At 53.9% G+C, this 14,604-nt stretch overlaps 2 protein-coding genes across 13 annotated transcripts in view; one reads left to right on the top strand and one right to left on the bottom strand.

Moving 5' to 3' along the window:
* The window catches only part of AGRN (agrin), a 69,395-nt gene extending 61,145 nt beyond the window's left edge, over positions 1-8,250 (top strand). For 7 of the 12 annotated variants that reach the window (XM_064730760.1, XM_064730758.1, XM_064730759.1 and 4 more), the window contains 8 exons: positions 297-413; positions 866-1,055; positions 1,507-1,594; positions 2,195-2,218; positions 3,313-3,345; positions 4,094-4,318; positions 5,076-5,179; positions 5,808-8,250. In XM_064730760.1, coding sequence (XP_064586830.1) covers positions 297-413; positions 866-1,055; positions 1,507-1,594; positions 2,195-2,218; positions 3,313-3,345; positions 4,094-4,318; positions 5,076-5,179; positions 5,808-5,965 — 939 coding nt within the window. In that variant the 3' untranslated portion in view covers positions 5,966-8,250. The remainder of the gene's footprint in view (positions 1-296; positions 414-865; positions 1,056-1,506; positions 1,595-2,194; positions 2,219-3,312; positions 3,346-4,093; positions 4,319-5,075; positions 5,180-5,807) is intronic. The other 5 variants (XM_064730767.1, XM_064730763.1, XM_064730762.1 and 2 more) reach the window with 2 other exon arrangements.
* A 1,528-nt stretch (positions 8,251-9,778) lies between these two features.
* Positions 9,779-14,013, bottom strand: RNF223 (ring finger protein 223). The gene is made up of 3 exons (XM_064730707.1): positions 13,934-14,013; positions 11,455-11,536; positions 9,779-10,692 (listed from the first exon to the last, which is right to left on the bottom strand). Exons 2-3 carry the CDS (start codon positions 11,492-11,494, stop codon positions 9,857-9,859), a joined length of 876 nt encoding a protein of 291 aa, XP_064586777.1. The 5' UTR covers positions 11,495-11,536; positions 13,934-14,013; the 3' UTR covers positions 9,779-9,856.
* Positions 14,014-14,604: the final 591 nt, after the last annotated feature.

Raw genomic sequence — 14,604 nt, 5'->3', positions numbered from 1 at the left:
AGTTTTGGGGGGCACACCAAAGCAGAGCCCCCTCCCCAAAAAATTCAATCCAGGGGAAGCCTTCCCCAGGTGCTTGCTGGGGGTGGGACCTGGCAGTCCTTGGCATGAGGAGGTTTCCTGGAGGCTCCATCCGTGGAATCATAAATAAAATATCATCAATAAATTACCATAAAATAAATTACCATCCAGTCTCCCAAACGGAGAGAGCCACGGGGACCATCAAGGCCAGCTCCTGGCCCTGCTTGGGACACCAGGGACGAGCTGACCCCTTGTCCTTGCTGTCCCTGTTCCCCCAGGTGCCTCACATGGTGCTGAACCTGAAGGAGCCCTTCTACGTGGGGGGAGCCCCCGACTTCTCCAAGCTGGCTCGAGCAGCTGCCATCTCCAGCGGCTTCGAGGGAGCTGTGCAGAAGGTGAGGCCCTGCTGGGACAGCCCCATGTCCTGCTGGCCAGCCCAGGGTCCCACCTGTCCTGGGATGGACCTGGGAGCTGTCCTGGTGGTGGAAAAGTGGCACCAGTGGGGGACAGAAGGGGAGTTTGGGAACACTTGGATGGATTTCCCTCATCTTAGGGATGGACTCCCACCCTAGGGATGGGTTCGCATCTCCTCTTGTCCCCACTGCCTGGTGCCCCCTGGTGTCCACGGATCACCAGAGGTGGGTGGGCATGGACCTTCAGAGGATCCCAGCCTGGTTTGGGTTGGAGGAACCTTCAGGCTTCCTGTGTGCCGTGGGCAGGGACACCTTCCACCAGCCCAGCCCCATCCAGCCCAGCCTGGGACGCTGCCAGGGATGGGGATGGGAGTTCCCTGGTTTTGGGTTTCTGGCCCTGAGCAGCTCCTGGCTGACCCTTCCTGCCCCTGCAGATCACCGTGGGAGGCGTGCCCGTGCTGAAGGAGGAGAACATCCGCAGTGCCAGGGAGGTGTCCCCGTTCCGGGGGCACCCCTGCACCCAGAAACCCAACCCGTGCCAGCACGGGGGCACCTGCAGCCCCAGCCTGGGCAGCTACCAGTGCTCCTGCCACAGGGGCTTCTCGGGGGCACACTGCGAGAAAGGTGGGTGCCAGGGGGCTGGGGGTGCCACAGGGGCTGGGGGTGGCCATGGGAAGGTGGAGATGGCCCAGGGGCTTGGGGGTGGCCATGGGAGGCTGGATGGAAAACCTGGAAGATCTCCAGCAGAAGTTCAGCACATCCAGCAGGGGTTTCCTGGCCATTCCTTTCCCATCTCCCAGGCATCCCCTGCCTTTCCTGGCCATTCCTTTCCCAGGAATCCCCTGCCTTTCCTGGCCATTCCTTTCCCAGGAATCCCCTGCCTTTCCTGGCCATTCCTTTCCCAGGAATCCCCTGCCTTTCCTGGCCATTCCTTTCCCAGGAATCCCCTGCCTTTCCTGGCCATTCCTTTCCCAGGCATCCCCTGCCTTTCCTGGCCATTCCTTTCCCAGGAATCCCCTGCCTTTCCCAGGAATCCCCTGCCTTTCCTGGCCATTCTTTCCCTGTCTCTCCCCAGTGATCATCGAGAAGGCAGCAGGGGACGCCGAGGCCGTGGCCTTCGATGGCCGCACGTACCTGGAGTACCACAACAGCATCACTAAGAGGTACCTGCCCCACCAGGGCTGGTCTGGGGAGGAAAAGCTGGGATCCAGGAGCTCCACACGGGGCTGGATGTTCCTGGCTCTGCCCTCTTGGTTTCCCCCAAATTCCCAGCTCCAGGCCTGGCTGTGGGGCTGGCAGTGGGGTGGAGGTGGATCCTGATTGTCCCTCGGGGATGGGACACGTGGGATTGTCCCAACCCCATGCTGGGGAGGACCCTGGGGTGGCCATGGAGGTGCTGCTCCTTGGGAATTCCCTCTGGGAATGCGCAGAGCTCCCCCTGAGCTGGAAATTCTTCCTTGTCCTTGGGAATGCCTCCTGGAAATGAGCAGAGCTATTCCAGGCTGGAAATTCCTCCTTGTCCTTGGGAATTCTCGCTGGAATTCTGGAATTCCCTCTGGGAATGCGCAGAGCTCCCCCTGAGCTCCTCCAGGCTGGAAATTCCTCCTTCAGGAGGCTCCCATGTCCTTCTGCCTGTCCCAGTCCCGGTGTCCCAGCCCTGCTGGGGGTCTGTCCATGTGGAGCTGCTGTCTGTCCCTCTCTGGGTGTCTGTCTGTCCCTCTCTGTCTGTCCCTTCTCAATGTCACTGTTTCTCTGTTTCCAAGCCACCTGAGCAATGAGATCCCAGCGTAAGTACAGCCCTGCCACGCTCACCCCACGTCCCCATTGTCACCGCAAGCCCCGGGGCAGGGCTGGGGGGAGGGATCTGGGGCCTCTCCGGGGTTTTGGTGGAAGCTCCCCCCATTCAGGGGGAGGAGGGCCCAGGAGCTGCCAGCAGCCCGAGGGGCTGAGCAGGAGCTGCCTCACCTGTGTCACATCCAGGTGCTGTCCCCTCATCCCCTGCCAGCCCCCAGCATGCCTCAAGGGAGTTTTTAAGCATGATTTTAATAAGGATGAGCACAGGAAAGGAAAGTTCCTTGGGTTTCCTGCTCCAGCAGCAGCCTGAGGTGTTGGAGATGGAAACTGGGGGTGCTGATCCTTGATTTTTCCAGTGTGGATGTGGAACCCCTCAAAACATCTCCAGTGCGGATGAGGGGTCAGAAAAAGGGTCAGGGCACGAGGATGGGGACAAATCCCAATCCCTGGACAGCTGAGATTTGCTCTGGGTCTGTCTTGTATGGAAGGGAAGCCCTGAAAGGGATCCCAAAATTCCCTGCTCTGTGCGGGAGCGTTCTCTGCTGTGGGAAGGGGGGAATTTGGGGGGATCCCTGCCTGTCCCATCCCATCCCACCCCATCCCACCTCATTGTGTGGGGGCTGAGCTGTGCCTGTGCATGGGGGGCTGCAGAGCCACCACCTGCATGTCCACACCATTGGGAGGGGCTGCAAGGGATTTTTAGGAATTTCAGGATTATCCTGAGCATCCTCCTAGGCTGGGCAGTGCCCTCCAGCAGTGTGAGCTCAGAATTGTCCCTGTGTGCCCTCCCTGAGCCACATCCCTGCTGCTGTGTGTCCCTGCAGAGGGAATGTCACCATTCCCAGCCTTTCCCCAGGCTTTTCCCAGCCAGTTTGGGCTGTGCTGCTCCCACATCCCCTGCTGGGTCTGGATGCCCATGAAAGAGGATTTTTCCTCTTCCAGGGAAGCTCTAGGAAAGGAAAGGAAAGGGGAAAGGAGAAAGGAAAGGGAAAGGAGAAAGGAAAGGGAAAGGAGAAAGGAGAGGAAGGCAGGCAGGGTCTCCTCGCTGTCCCTCGCTTATGGCTCGCTCCCCTTTTCTCCCATCGAGTCCCGAGGCGCTGGATTTCCCCTCGGAGCCCAGGTGAGTGCCCAGGTGTGCCTGTGCCCTGCTCTGCCCGTGCCTCAGCATGTCCCTGTGTCCCTGTGTGTGTCCTCGGTGTCCCTGTCCTGGCTTTTTATCCGTGAGGGATGAGCTCTGCACAGGGGGGACGGCAAAGTGCCACCAGGCTGAGGGACCCTGCAGGGACAGCAGGACCATGTCCCACCCTCTGGATGCAGCATCCCTCAGGAATAAAAAGCTGTCTGTGGTGTCTCTGTGTGTCCACTCCAGCTGTTGCCAGGAGCCTCGTGCCTGTTCCAGAGGCAAAAATCCAGATTCCAACCTGGGGAAAATCCTATCTTTCCTTCCCTGCTCCCTTGGGAAAAGGTTTTGTTGCCTCCATGCCCTTTCTGTGACCGTCCCCGGGGTGCCACAGCTGCTGTGTCACAGCTGGCAGGGATTGATCCTTGTGCTCCATGAGGAGAAAAGCAAGGAATCTCCAAAGAATCCCCTTCCTGTGTATCCCAACCCCAGGAGTAGGATGGAGATGATCCCAAAATCTGCCACCTTGAGGGCAGCAGGTGGGCACAGACCCTTCCTGTGTATCCCAGGAGTGGGACCAAGGCTGTCCCAGCTCTGATCTGTTCAGTGGGGTGTAGATTGTCCCAAACCCGTGACCCTCCAGGCCAGCAGGTGGGGACGGGCAGGGAGTTCATCCCCCAGGGAGGAGGAAGAGGAGGATGACGAGGGGGAGGCTGCAGGAGGAGCTGCCCGTGGCGTTTCCCCGCAGTGAGAAGGCCCTGCAGTCCAACCACTTTGAGCTGAGCATCAAGACGGAGGCGACGCAGGGGCTGCTGCTGTGGAGCGGGAAGGGGCTGGAGCGCTCGGACTACATCGCCCTGGCCATCGTGGACGGGCACGTGCAGCTCAGCTACGACCTGGGCTCCAAGGCCGTCACCCTGCGCTCCAGCGTGCCCGTCAACACCAACCAGTGGGTGCACATCCGGGCCTCCAGGTCAGACACGGCGGGACCGGGAGCGGGATCGGGGTCTGGATCGGGATTAGGGTCTGGATCTCGGATCCGGGCTGGGGTCAGGATCAGAATTGGGATTGGGATCTGGACTGGGGTCAGGATGAGGATTTGGATCGAGATCTAGATTGAGATTGAGATTGGGATCTGCATTGGGATTGGGATCAGGCTCTGGATCAGGATTGGGATCTTGCTCTGGATTGGGATTGGGATCTTGCTCTGGATTGGGATTGGGATCGGGATCTGGATCTAGATTGAGATTGAGATTGGGATCTGCATTGGGATTGGGATCAGGCTCTGGATCAGGATTGGGATTGGGATTGGGATCGGGATCGGGATCAGGTTGGAAAAGCTGGGAATGAGGCAGCTTAGCCCCGTGATCCCCAAGGAGCTCTCTTTGGAAAAGAACTCTCAGAGCTTTGGGTCTGGGAGCCAAAGCATAGAATTAAACCCAGGATTTGATCTGAGACCTTGGAAAAGGCTTCCAGACTTAGGTGCCAGAAGTGAGAATGTGGATTTAGAGTTTAAAGCAGAGACACGTTAAGTAAAGGAAAGTTTTAGAGTTTAAGATATAGAAAAAATAAAGTAACTACAACTCTACTGTTGGGGATATCCCAGGAATGGGGTGGAGATTATCCCAAAATCTGCCCCCAGTGGTTCCCAGGGTCAGGACTTGCGGGGAGCAGCTCTGGGCTGGCTCTGGGGGCTGTTGCTGAACTGCTGTTGTTCCCCTCGGGAGCAGGGTGCAGAGGGAAGGCTCCCTGCAGGTTGGGAACGAGGCCCCCATCGCCGGCTCCTCTCCCCTCGGGGCCACCCAGCTGGACACGGACGGGGCGCTGTGGCTGGGTGAGTGTGGGCAGGGACATCCCCGTGTCCCCGGGGGGCTCAGGGCTGCAGCGGGCTGGGGATGCTGGGGGCGTCCCTCCCTCCCTCGCTCCCTTCAACACCCTCAGGTGGCTGAAAAATGCCCTGTCCCCTGTGCTGTCCCCTGTGTCTGTCCCCTGTGCTGTCCCCTGTGCTGTCCCCTCTGTCTGTCCCCTGTGCTGTCCCCTGTGCTGTCCCCTATCCCCTGCCCTGTTCCACAGCTGATGCTGTGCCATTGCAGGGGGGCTGTCCCCTGTGCTGTCCCCTGTCCTTATGCTGACCCTGTTCCGTTCCAGAGGGTCAGCTGGAACAAGGTTTTGTCCTGTCCCCTGTGCTGTCCCCTGCTCTGTCTCTTGTGCCCTGTGCAGTCCCCTGATTTGTCCTCAGTCCCAGCTGACCCTGTGCCATTCCCAGGGGTGCTGTCCCTGTCCCCTGTCCCTGTCCCAGCTGAGCCCTGCTCCGTTCCCAGGTGGGCTGGACAAGCTGAGCGTGCCCCAGCGCCTGCCCAAGGCCTTCAGCACGGGTTTCGTGGGACATGCCCCTGTCCCCTGTCCCCTGGGCTGTCCCCTGTCCCTGTCCCTGTCCCAGCTGAGCCCTGCTCCGTTCCCAGGTGGGCTGGACAAGCTGAGCGTGCCCCAGCGCCTGCCCAAGGCCTTCAGCACGGGTTTCGTGGGCTGCATGCGGGACGTGCTCGTGGACCGGCGGGAGCTGCACCTGCTGGAGGACGCCCTGAACCAGCCCCGGATATTGCACTGCTCGGCCAAATAGAGCCCAGGGACCTCCCTCCCGCCTCCCTCCTCCCTCCCTCCTGCCTATTGCTGTAATTATTTTCTATTTTTGTAAACTTATTGCTTTTTATATTTTTGGGGGGGACAGGGAGGGCAGGAAACCCTTTTTGCTTTCGGGCTCCGGGCCCGAGCAGCGGAACAAAGCTCGAGAAGCGACACCAGAACTCTCCCACTGCAGCGTTGATCTTCTTCATACTTGAAGCTTCTTTTGTTTTGGGGTTGTTTTCCCCCTTTTTTCCTGGTGTTTTTGGGGGGTTTGTTCCCAAAAACAACCCTGTTTTCCCGTGGGGGAAACGCTGCTGGTGCTGGCGAGGCCTTCACGGATTGGCGGGGTGGGAATTCCCGCCCTGCTCCGGGCTCTGGCTCTTCCAAACCTTCTCTGGCCCCGAGTTCACCTGATTCCTGCTGCCCCCGTTCCTCTCACTGTAATTTATGTGTGTAAGGATCTCAAGTGCTTTTCTCCTCCGAGCTCTGCTCAAATCAGGGATGCCACGCACTGGAAGGGAGAGAGCCGGGCCCAAGCTTCGCTCTGCGCTCGCCTCGGGACTCTTTGCTGGACTCAGAGGTGCTGGGGAGGCAAAAATGTGGATTTTTCCAGCGGTTCTCCTCCTCCTCCTCCTCTCGGACACGTGCAGGAGCAGCTGTGAAACCTCATTGCCACATTTTGTGTTCATCCAGACGTGTCCTGACCCCTCCCCGGCCACCGAGCCTTGGCCTCCCTCATGCTGGGGATCACTTGGAGCTCCTCTCCAAGAGCTGGGAATTCTCTGCCTCTCCCAAGAGGACCAGGAGATTCCCTGTTCCTCCTCAGAGATCTCCTGGATGTGTCCTTCCACGCCCCACAGCCTTCTCCAGCCTCTGGCTCCCAGCCTGGCAACGCAGAGCTGCCACTGGAGCCTCTCCCACCAAGAAAATTGGGAATTTTTCACCTTGGACTTGGAGTTTTTGGGTCTTCCACATCCTCTGGATGCTGCCAGCCCTGCAGGAACGGCTCCAACAGGAGCAGGAGTGGGGCTGGGGAGTATTTGGGGGAATTTGAAGCATTTTCTTCCAGGAAAGGAAAGTTCTGGGGCCAGTTGTGAAGTTTCTGGGGTGTGGCTGCAGCTCGGGGTCTGCTGGAAGTGGAGAAGAACAGAGGGATCCCAGCCCTGGAAGAAATCCCATCTTCCATTGGGATTCCTTCTCCATGGAAGGATTCCCTGCTGTTTGTGGCCTCTGGGTCCCTTTCCCACCCTCAGCTGGAATTCTCTGTGGAAAAACAACTTTGGGGATTGATCTGCAGGATCCCACCAGGTTCTGGGTGGGAGTTGTGCCTGAAGTGCCAGAATTTGGCTTTTTTTCCCCTAAATTTCTACCCCACCTTGCAGGGCACCCTTTGAAATGGGAGTTTTGGCACCAACTTTTGAGCCAGGAAAGGTCAAATTTCTTCTCTCAGGGTGAGCTCTGAACAAAGGTGGAACCAAGAGGGGAAACCAATGGAAAAACCACTTGGATCTGCTTTGATTTCATTTATTTGATTTTTTAAAAAAATAAATATTCCCAACCGGTGAGATTCCTGTGGAAAATGCAGGGTTAAACATTCCATGGGGGGCTGTGCCCTGTGTGGGATGGGGGCTCTGCTGTGCCTGGGGGTTCTGTGAGTGCCAAAATTCCCATTTTTTGGGGCTGCTGGGTCCAAACTGGGATTCCTGGTGGGATGGGAGGGAGGGGTCTGGGAGTCCCCCAGTCCCAATTTTGGGAATCTGGGATGGCATTCCCAGCTGGGCTGGTGTTCCAGCTCCAGAGGGATGGGGAAGCTGCTGATTTTCAGGATAAAGTCAAGAAAGAGGGAAAAAGAAACCCCAAGAATTGAACAAAAATAAATATAAAAACTCATTTTGCTTTTGCTGGGGCTTGGAAATGCCTTAAACCAGGATTTGTGTCCTCATGGGGGAGCATCGGGAATTTCCAGCAGCGCATTCACCCGGGCTTTATTTTTAACAACATTTCTACCACAGAACGTGCCAAAAAAAATGAACAAAAAAAAAAAGAACATCGAGGTTGGGGTTTTTTTTCTGAATTTGATTTTTTTTGGCTTTTTTTTTAATTTAAACCCCTGAGGTGTCCATGGAGAGGGTGAATTCCTGCCCTGGGGAGCTGCTGGCTGAGCTGTGGCGGGCGATGCGCAGTAGAGGAGCAGCATGATGTAACCATTACTAACTCGTGTCTTTCGTCAAATCACCCAGAAATAAAGTTTGGAAACGATTAAAGAGGTTTTTAAGGGGCCTGCTGCTTCTTTTTTTTTCCTAGGATAAAGGAGAATCCTGCTTTTCTCGGTGCTGTTTGCCGGGCAGAGGAGGGCCAAGCTCCTGCATCTCCTAAATTCAGTTGTTCCAGGAATTCCATCCCCAATCCCAGGGGTTTGCAGGATTTTTGTGTCTTTCCTTCCCCGCTGTGGTTTCAGCTCATGGGAGTCTCCACTTTTCCTTCTTTGTCTCTTTTATCCCCCTCAGCACCAGGGAACCCTCCCAGCCTCTGGAATTCTGGTGTTTCACCCTCCCAGCCTCTGGAATTCTGGTGTTTACCCTTCCCAGCCTCTGGAATTTGGGTTTCACCTTCCCAGCCTCTGGAATTCTGGTGTTTCGCCCTCCCAGCCTCTGGAATTCTGGGGTTTCACCTTCCCAGCCTCTGGAATTTGGGTTTCACCTTCCCAGCCTCTGGAATTTGGGTTTCACCCTCCCAGCCTCTGGAATTCTGGTGTTTACCCTTCCCAGCCTCTGGAATTCTGGGGTTTCCCATCTGTTCATCCAGCCCTCCCCATCCCAGCTCCTCACAGGAATAATCACGGAGCTGCTCCAGAAAAAAAAAAATCCCTTTATTCCCTCAGGAGCTGGAGGAAGGGGGAGCCTGGGGAGCTCAGGGTGCATTCCCAGCCCTGGAGTCCATGGAGAGAAGCAGCAGGACGGATGCACGGGGACATTCCAGAGGCCTGGGAAGGACATTCCAGAGGCACAAGGACATTCCAGAGGCACGGGAGCGCGGTGAGCGGGATGTGGGATCTGCCGGCAATCCCAGGAATGCAGCAGGTCCTGCTTGGCACCGGATGGAGCCGAGATCCAGGAAAGGCTTTGTCCTGTCCCTTGTCCCCATGGAGCTGAGCAGATCCAGGGGCTCTGGCTCTACTGGAATGGGGATTCTATCCCGGATTCTGTGAGGACAACAGGTTCTGTTCCTGTTCCTCATCCCTGAGCAGATCCAGTGGCTCTGGCACTACTGGAATGGGGATTTGGTCCCAAATTCTTTCAGGACATCAGGTCCCATCCTTGTCCCATCCCTGAGCAGCTCCAGGGCCCTGTCCCTATTGGAGTGGTGGCCGTGTCACTACAGGGGCCAGGACAGCAGGCCCTGTCCCTACTGGAACGGTGGCCGTGTCACTACAGGGGCCAGGACAGCAGGTCCCATCCCTGAGCAGCCCCAGAGCCCTGTCCCTAGTGGAACGGTGCCCATGTCACCGCAATGGTCAGTACAGAAGGTCCTGTCCCTACTGGAATGGTGGCCATGTCACCGCAGTGGCCAGGACAGAATGTCCCTAGTGGAACGGTGGCCGTGTCACCACAGTGGCCAGGACAGCAGGTCCTGTCCCTGAGCAGCCCCAGAGCCATGTCCCTAGTGGAACGGTGGCCGTGTCACCACAGCTGCAAGGACAGCAGGTCCTGTCCCTAGTGGAACGGTGGCTGTGTCACTACAGGGGCCAGGACATCAGGTCCCATCCCTGAGCAGCCCCAGAGCCATGTCCCTAGTGGAACAGTGGCCATGTCACCGCAGTGGCCAGGACAGAATGTCCCTAGTGGAACGGTGGCCGTGTCACCACAGTGGCCAGGACAGAATGTCCCTAGTGGAACGGTGGCCGTGTCACGGCCGCGGCGGCCGCGGTGGCTTTGGGGGGCAGCAGCTCGGGCCGGCTGACGGCCGCAGTCCGCGTGAAGCAGCGCAGGTTCCCCGTCTTGAGCGCGCACTGCACGGGCCACAGGATGATGCAGAAGAGGATGATGAGCAGCGCCGAGAGCAGCACGATGCGCTTCCAGTCGTCGCACAGCTCGCAGCGCGACAGCCGCCCCGCCAGCCCTCCCGGGGCCGCCTCGGCGCTCTCGGCCTTGCTCAGGGCCACGTCGATGGACACGCACGACTCGGGGTCCTCGGGGTCGCCGTCGGAGGCGCGGCGGCAGCAGAGCTTGGTGCCGTCCATCCAGAGCTCGCGCTCGCGCTGCAGCTCGGGCGGCAGCGTGGCCAGCAGCTCCTTGCTGGTGCGCAGGCCGGGCGCGCCCTGGCTGGGCAGGTTGGTGGGCTGGCGGCAGAAGGGGCACGGCAGCAGCTCCTGGCCCGCGCCCAGCGCCGCGCTCAGCCGCGCCACGCACTCCAGGCAGAACACGTGCGAGCACTGCAGCAGCTTGGGCGTCTTGAAGGTGTTGTCGTAGGTGTTGAAGCAGATGGAGCACTCGACGGGCGAGGCCGGCTTGGGCGAGCCGGGGCTGGCGCAGCTCGGGGAGCCCGCGGGCGAGCGGCCCTTCCTGCCCGGCGCCGGCAGCACGATGGGGCTCAGCGGCACCGGCACCGGGCCCGGCGAGGCGGGCGCCGGGCTGGCCGGGGACTCCGGCGCGCTCGAGTGCCACAGCTGCGGGAAGCAGGACATGATGGAGCCCCCCGAGGGGAACTGGGCCCAGCGGGACTCTGCAAGGGAACAGCAGCACGGGATTCACTTCATTTCATTTTTTTATCTCATTATTTCATTTTATTCTATTCTATTTTATTCTATTTGTATTTATTTTCTTATTTTATTTTACATTATTTTATTATTTATTTTCTTCTTCTATTCTGTTTATTCAGAATCACCCACTTTTTATTCCCTTTTATTTATTTTATTTTTTTAATTAATTTTATTTATTTATTCAGAATCACCTCCTTTTTATTTTATTTATCAATTTATATACTCAGAATAATCCACTTTTTATTTAGTTTCATTTATTTCATTCTCTTCCTTTTATTCTATTTATCTATTCAGAATCACCCACTTTTTATTTCCTTTTATTTATTTTATTCTATATTATTCTATTCTGTATCTATTCAGAATCACCCACTTTTTATTTTATTTTATTTATTCTATATTATTTTATTTTATTCCCTTATTTATTCAGCATCACCCACTTTCTATTTTATTTATTCTATGTTATTTTATTTTATTTTAGTATCTTATTTATTCGTAATCACCCACTTTTAATTTAATTTTATTTACTTTTTTTTTTTTCTCTTATTCTCCTACTTTTGTCTGGCCTTACCCTTAGGCAGCCCCAAAAACCCATCAAGAAAAGCCAAGAGCCCTCAGAGATCCCCCCAGACCTTTCCCAGCAGGAAATCCGCTGGAACCGCAGGGACAGGAGCCAAATTCCCACCAAATTCCTCCTTTTGGGGCAGAAAAACCAGAACTGGACCTACCCCGGGCGCTGGGAGCTGGGAGGAGAGCAGAGGATTCCATGGGGGAATCTCTGAATCCTGGGCCTATGGAGCTGAGCCCGGCCTAAGAGACAGACAACATTTTCAGTGGGGAAAGAATGGGGAAAAAAGCTTTTTTTGGGAGATTTGGGCCGCGATCCTGGCTCCTGGGAGATGGAATTTGGGGAAAAACCGAGGGAAGGGAGGAAATTCAGGATTTTCCTGTTAAAAGTGTGGAGGAAACGGCTCCTGTCCCTTCATCCCCCTCAAAATCCCCCCAAATCTGGGGTATTTTAGGCAGCATCAGCATCCAGAGCCAAATTTCAGCTCCTGTCCCTTTATTCCTCTTGGAATCACCCAAAATTTGGATTATTTTAGCTCCACCTGCATCCAGACCCAAATTTTGAGCTTCGTTCTTCCTGAAACCCCCCAAAATTCCGATTATTTTAGGGACCACCTGCACCCAGCCCCGAATTCCATCTCCTGTCCCCGAAAGCTGCAGGAAATTCCTGGTGACAGCTCCGGGCTGGATTTCCCAGAACATTTCTCTGGGATGTGTCACCGAGATTTGCAATGCTCAGCTGGTTCCTGTAATTACAGCTCGCCCCAGCAATTAAATCTGAATTTAAATTAGCAAACACCAAATATTCCTGACATTCCACAAGGTAAAAACCAAAAAAATCTCCATTATTTATATTATTTATAATTATTACAATTTATAATTTTAAATTTGTAATAATTATATTATTTTCTCATGATTTCTATTATTATCTCAATATCTATTCATTAATCTAAATTATTTATACATTTATACAGTGTGTGTATTTATATATTTATATTAAAGATATTTCTATTCATTTATATGTTATATATTTATTTATAGATACATGTATTTAAATATATTTAAATGCCTATCTAAATATTTATATATTTATAATAACAAATTTATATATTTATTTATTATGTAATTCCCCTCAGAACCACCCTTCAGAACTTCTCTTTTTTTGTGTTTCTCTCCATTTAAATATGAATTTATTTTGTTTAGGGTGCAGCTTCTCCTGAGGTTAAATTTTGTGCATTTCCAACTAATTTTAATGGGTTTTAATCTATTTTTTAAATTTTTTCCTGCTTACAGATAAATCAGAAATCCAAGCCCAAACTGGCCCAAAGATGAGGAAAATCTCTGGGAGTGTTTTCCTTTCAATTTTTTTTTTTTTTCCTAAATATTCCATTTTTCCCCATCCCCTAAATCCATTCTTTTTTTTTTTTTTTTGCAGTTCCTGGGTGTTTTTCAGGGATTTTCAGGAATTCTGAGCAGCTGAGAAAGGGAGAAGCCTTGGCTTGCCCAAGTTCTTATTGCACAATTATGAATTATGAAATTATTAATTATTAATGATGAATTATGAAATTGCAGCTGCTCTCAGGAGCTTTTTATTGGTCTGGCCTACGTCAGCTTCAACACAGCAAAAATCCTGAATTAAGCTCAAATTTACCCCAAAATTTGCTTTTAAATAAAAATCCAAACTTTGCCATTTGCTAAATGCAATTGTGGCATTACAGAAGCTTCTTGGTTTGATTGAATTGAGATTTTGCTTATTTTTATCCTTTTATTCTGCTTATTTTTTGTTTGATATTTTGATTTTTGGGGTTTGTGGATCAGTTGGAATGCAGGGATTTGGATCAAGCTGAGGATGAGACATTTTAAATTCCTTAACTTTCCCCTCCTGCATCTTTTTAACAGAATTATTCGATTTTCTGATTTTTTTTTTCAATTCAGAGCCTCTCCTTTTCCCAGGTATTCGCTGGGATTTTCCAGAAGCTTCAGGAAATAAAGAAACCATCCAGGAGAGGGACACAAAGGGAGGAATTCCAGGATTTTTGTCAATTCCAGGAATCTTTTGGCACCATAAAAGCAGAGAGAGAGGGGTCACGTTTAGGATGGGGTTTGGGATTTAGGAGTAGGATTTGCCCTGTCCCAGTGATCCCAATTCCAACAATCCCAGTTCACTTCCAACAATTCCTGTCCCAGTGATTCCAGTTCAGTTCCAACAATCCTTATTCCAGTTCCCCTGTTCCAACAGTCCCAGCGATCCCAATTCCAAAAAATCCCTGTTCCTGTTCCCCAGTTCCAACAATCCCTGTCCCAGTGATCCCAGTCCCAGTGATTCCAGTTCAGTTCCAACAATTCTTATTCCTGTTCCCCAGTTCCAACAATCCCTATGCCAGCTCTCCAGTCCCAGTTCCTCAGAGCCACTGATCCCAGTGGTCTCAGTTCCACTGATCCCAGTCCCAACAAACCCTTGTTCCACTGACCCCAGTTCTAAAAATCCCAATTCCAGTTCCCCAGTTCCTCTGATCCCCGTCCCACTGATCCCAGTTCCAACAATCCGAATTCCAGTGATTCCTGTCCCACTGATCCCAGTTCCAGTTCCCCAGTCCCAGAGACGGCTCAGCGGGATTTCGCCCCCAGCCCCATAAATACCTGTCCAGGTGCTGTTAGAGGAACCAAAGCATCTCCTGCTCCCCCGGAATCCTCCAGGAATCCCCAGGAACCCCCGGGAATCCCGCAGGAGCCCCGGGAGCGCGGGCTGGGCTCCGAGCGCCGAGCCGGCTGCGCTGCGCTGTGCCTTTCCCGAGCAGGAACCCGCAGCGCTGCCAGCCCGGTGAGCTCTGTCCCTTCCTGCCCAGGTGAGTTTGAGTTTTATCCCTTCCTGCCCAGGTGAGCTCCGTCCCTTCCTGCCCAGGTGAGCTCTATCCCTTCCTGCCCAGGTGAGTTTGAGTTTTATCCCTTCCTGCCCAGGTGACTTTTCCTGCTCCGCCTGCCCGGCCCCATCCGCTGAATCACGGCCGGGATCGCTGCTGGGATCGCGCCTGGAGTCACCCCCGGCCGGCCTGGAATGCGGGGGCCGCGGGGAAAACGCCCAGCGAGCCCTGGCTGCACCGGGAAACCCCAGTTTGGGGGCTTTGCCACATTTCCTTTCCTTTTCCGTCCATTTCCGTCTGCGGTCCCTCTTTCCCAGCCCGGGAAATTCGATTTTTGAGGTGTTTTTTTTAATTTTCCATAATTTATCCCTTTTTTCCTAGAGTCCCTGGAAGTGTCCAATGCTGGGTTATTCTAGTTTCCAGGAGTGTTCCAAATTTTCAGTTGTTTTC

Source organism: Zonotrichia leucophrys, chromosome 21 (assembly GCF_028769735.1).
Source record: "Zonotrichia leucophrys gambelii isolate GWCS_2022_RI chromosome 21, RI_Zleu_2.0, whole genome shotgun sequence".
NCBI lineage: Eukaryota > Metazoa > Chordata > Aves > Passeriformes > Passerellidae > Zonotrichia > Zonotrichia leucophrys.
Note: the sequence above shows the minus strand (reverse complement) of the source record. Positions and strands in the feature narration are given on the sequence as shown.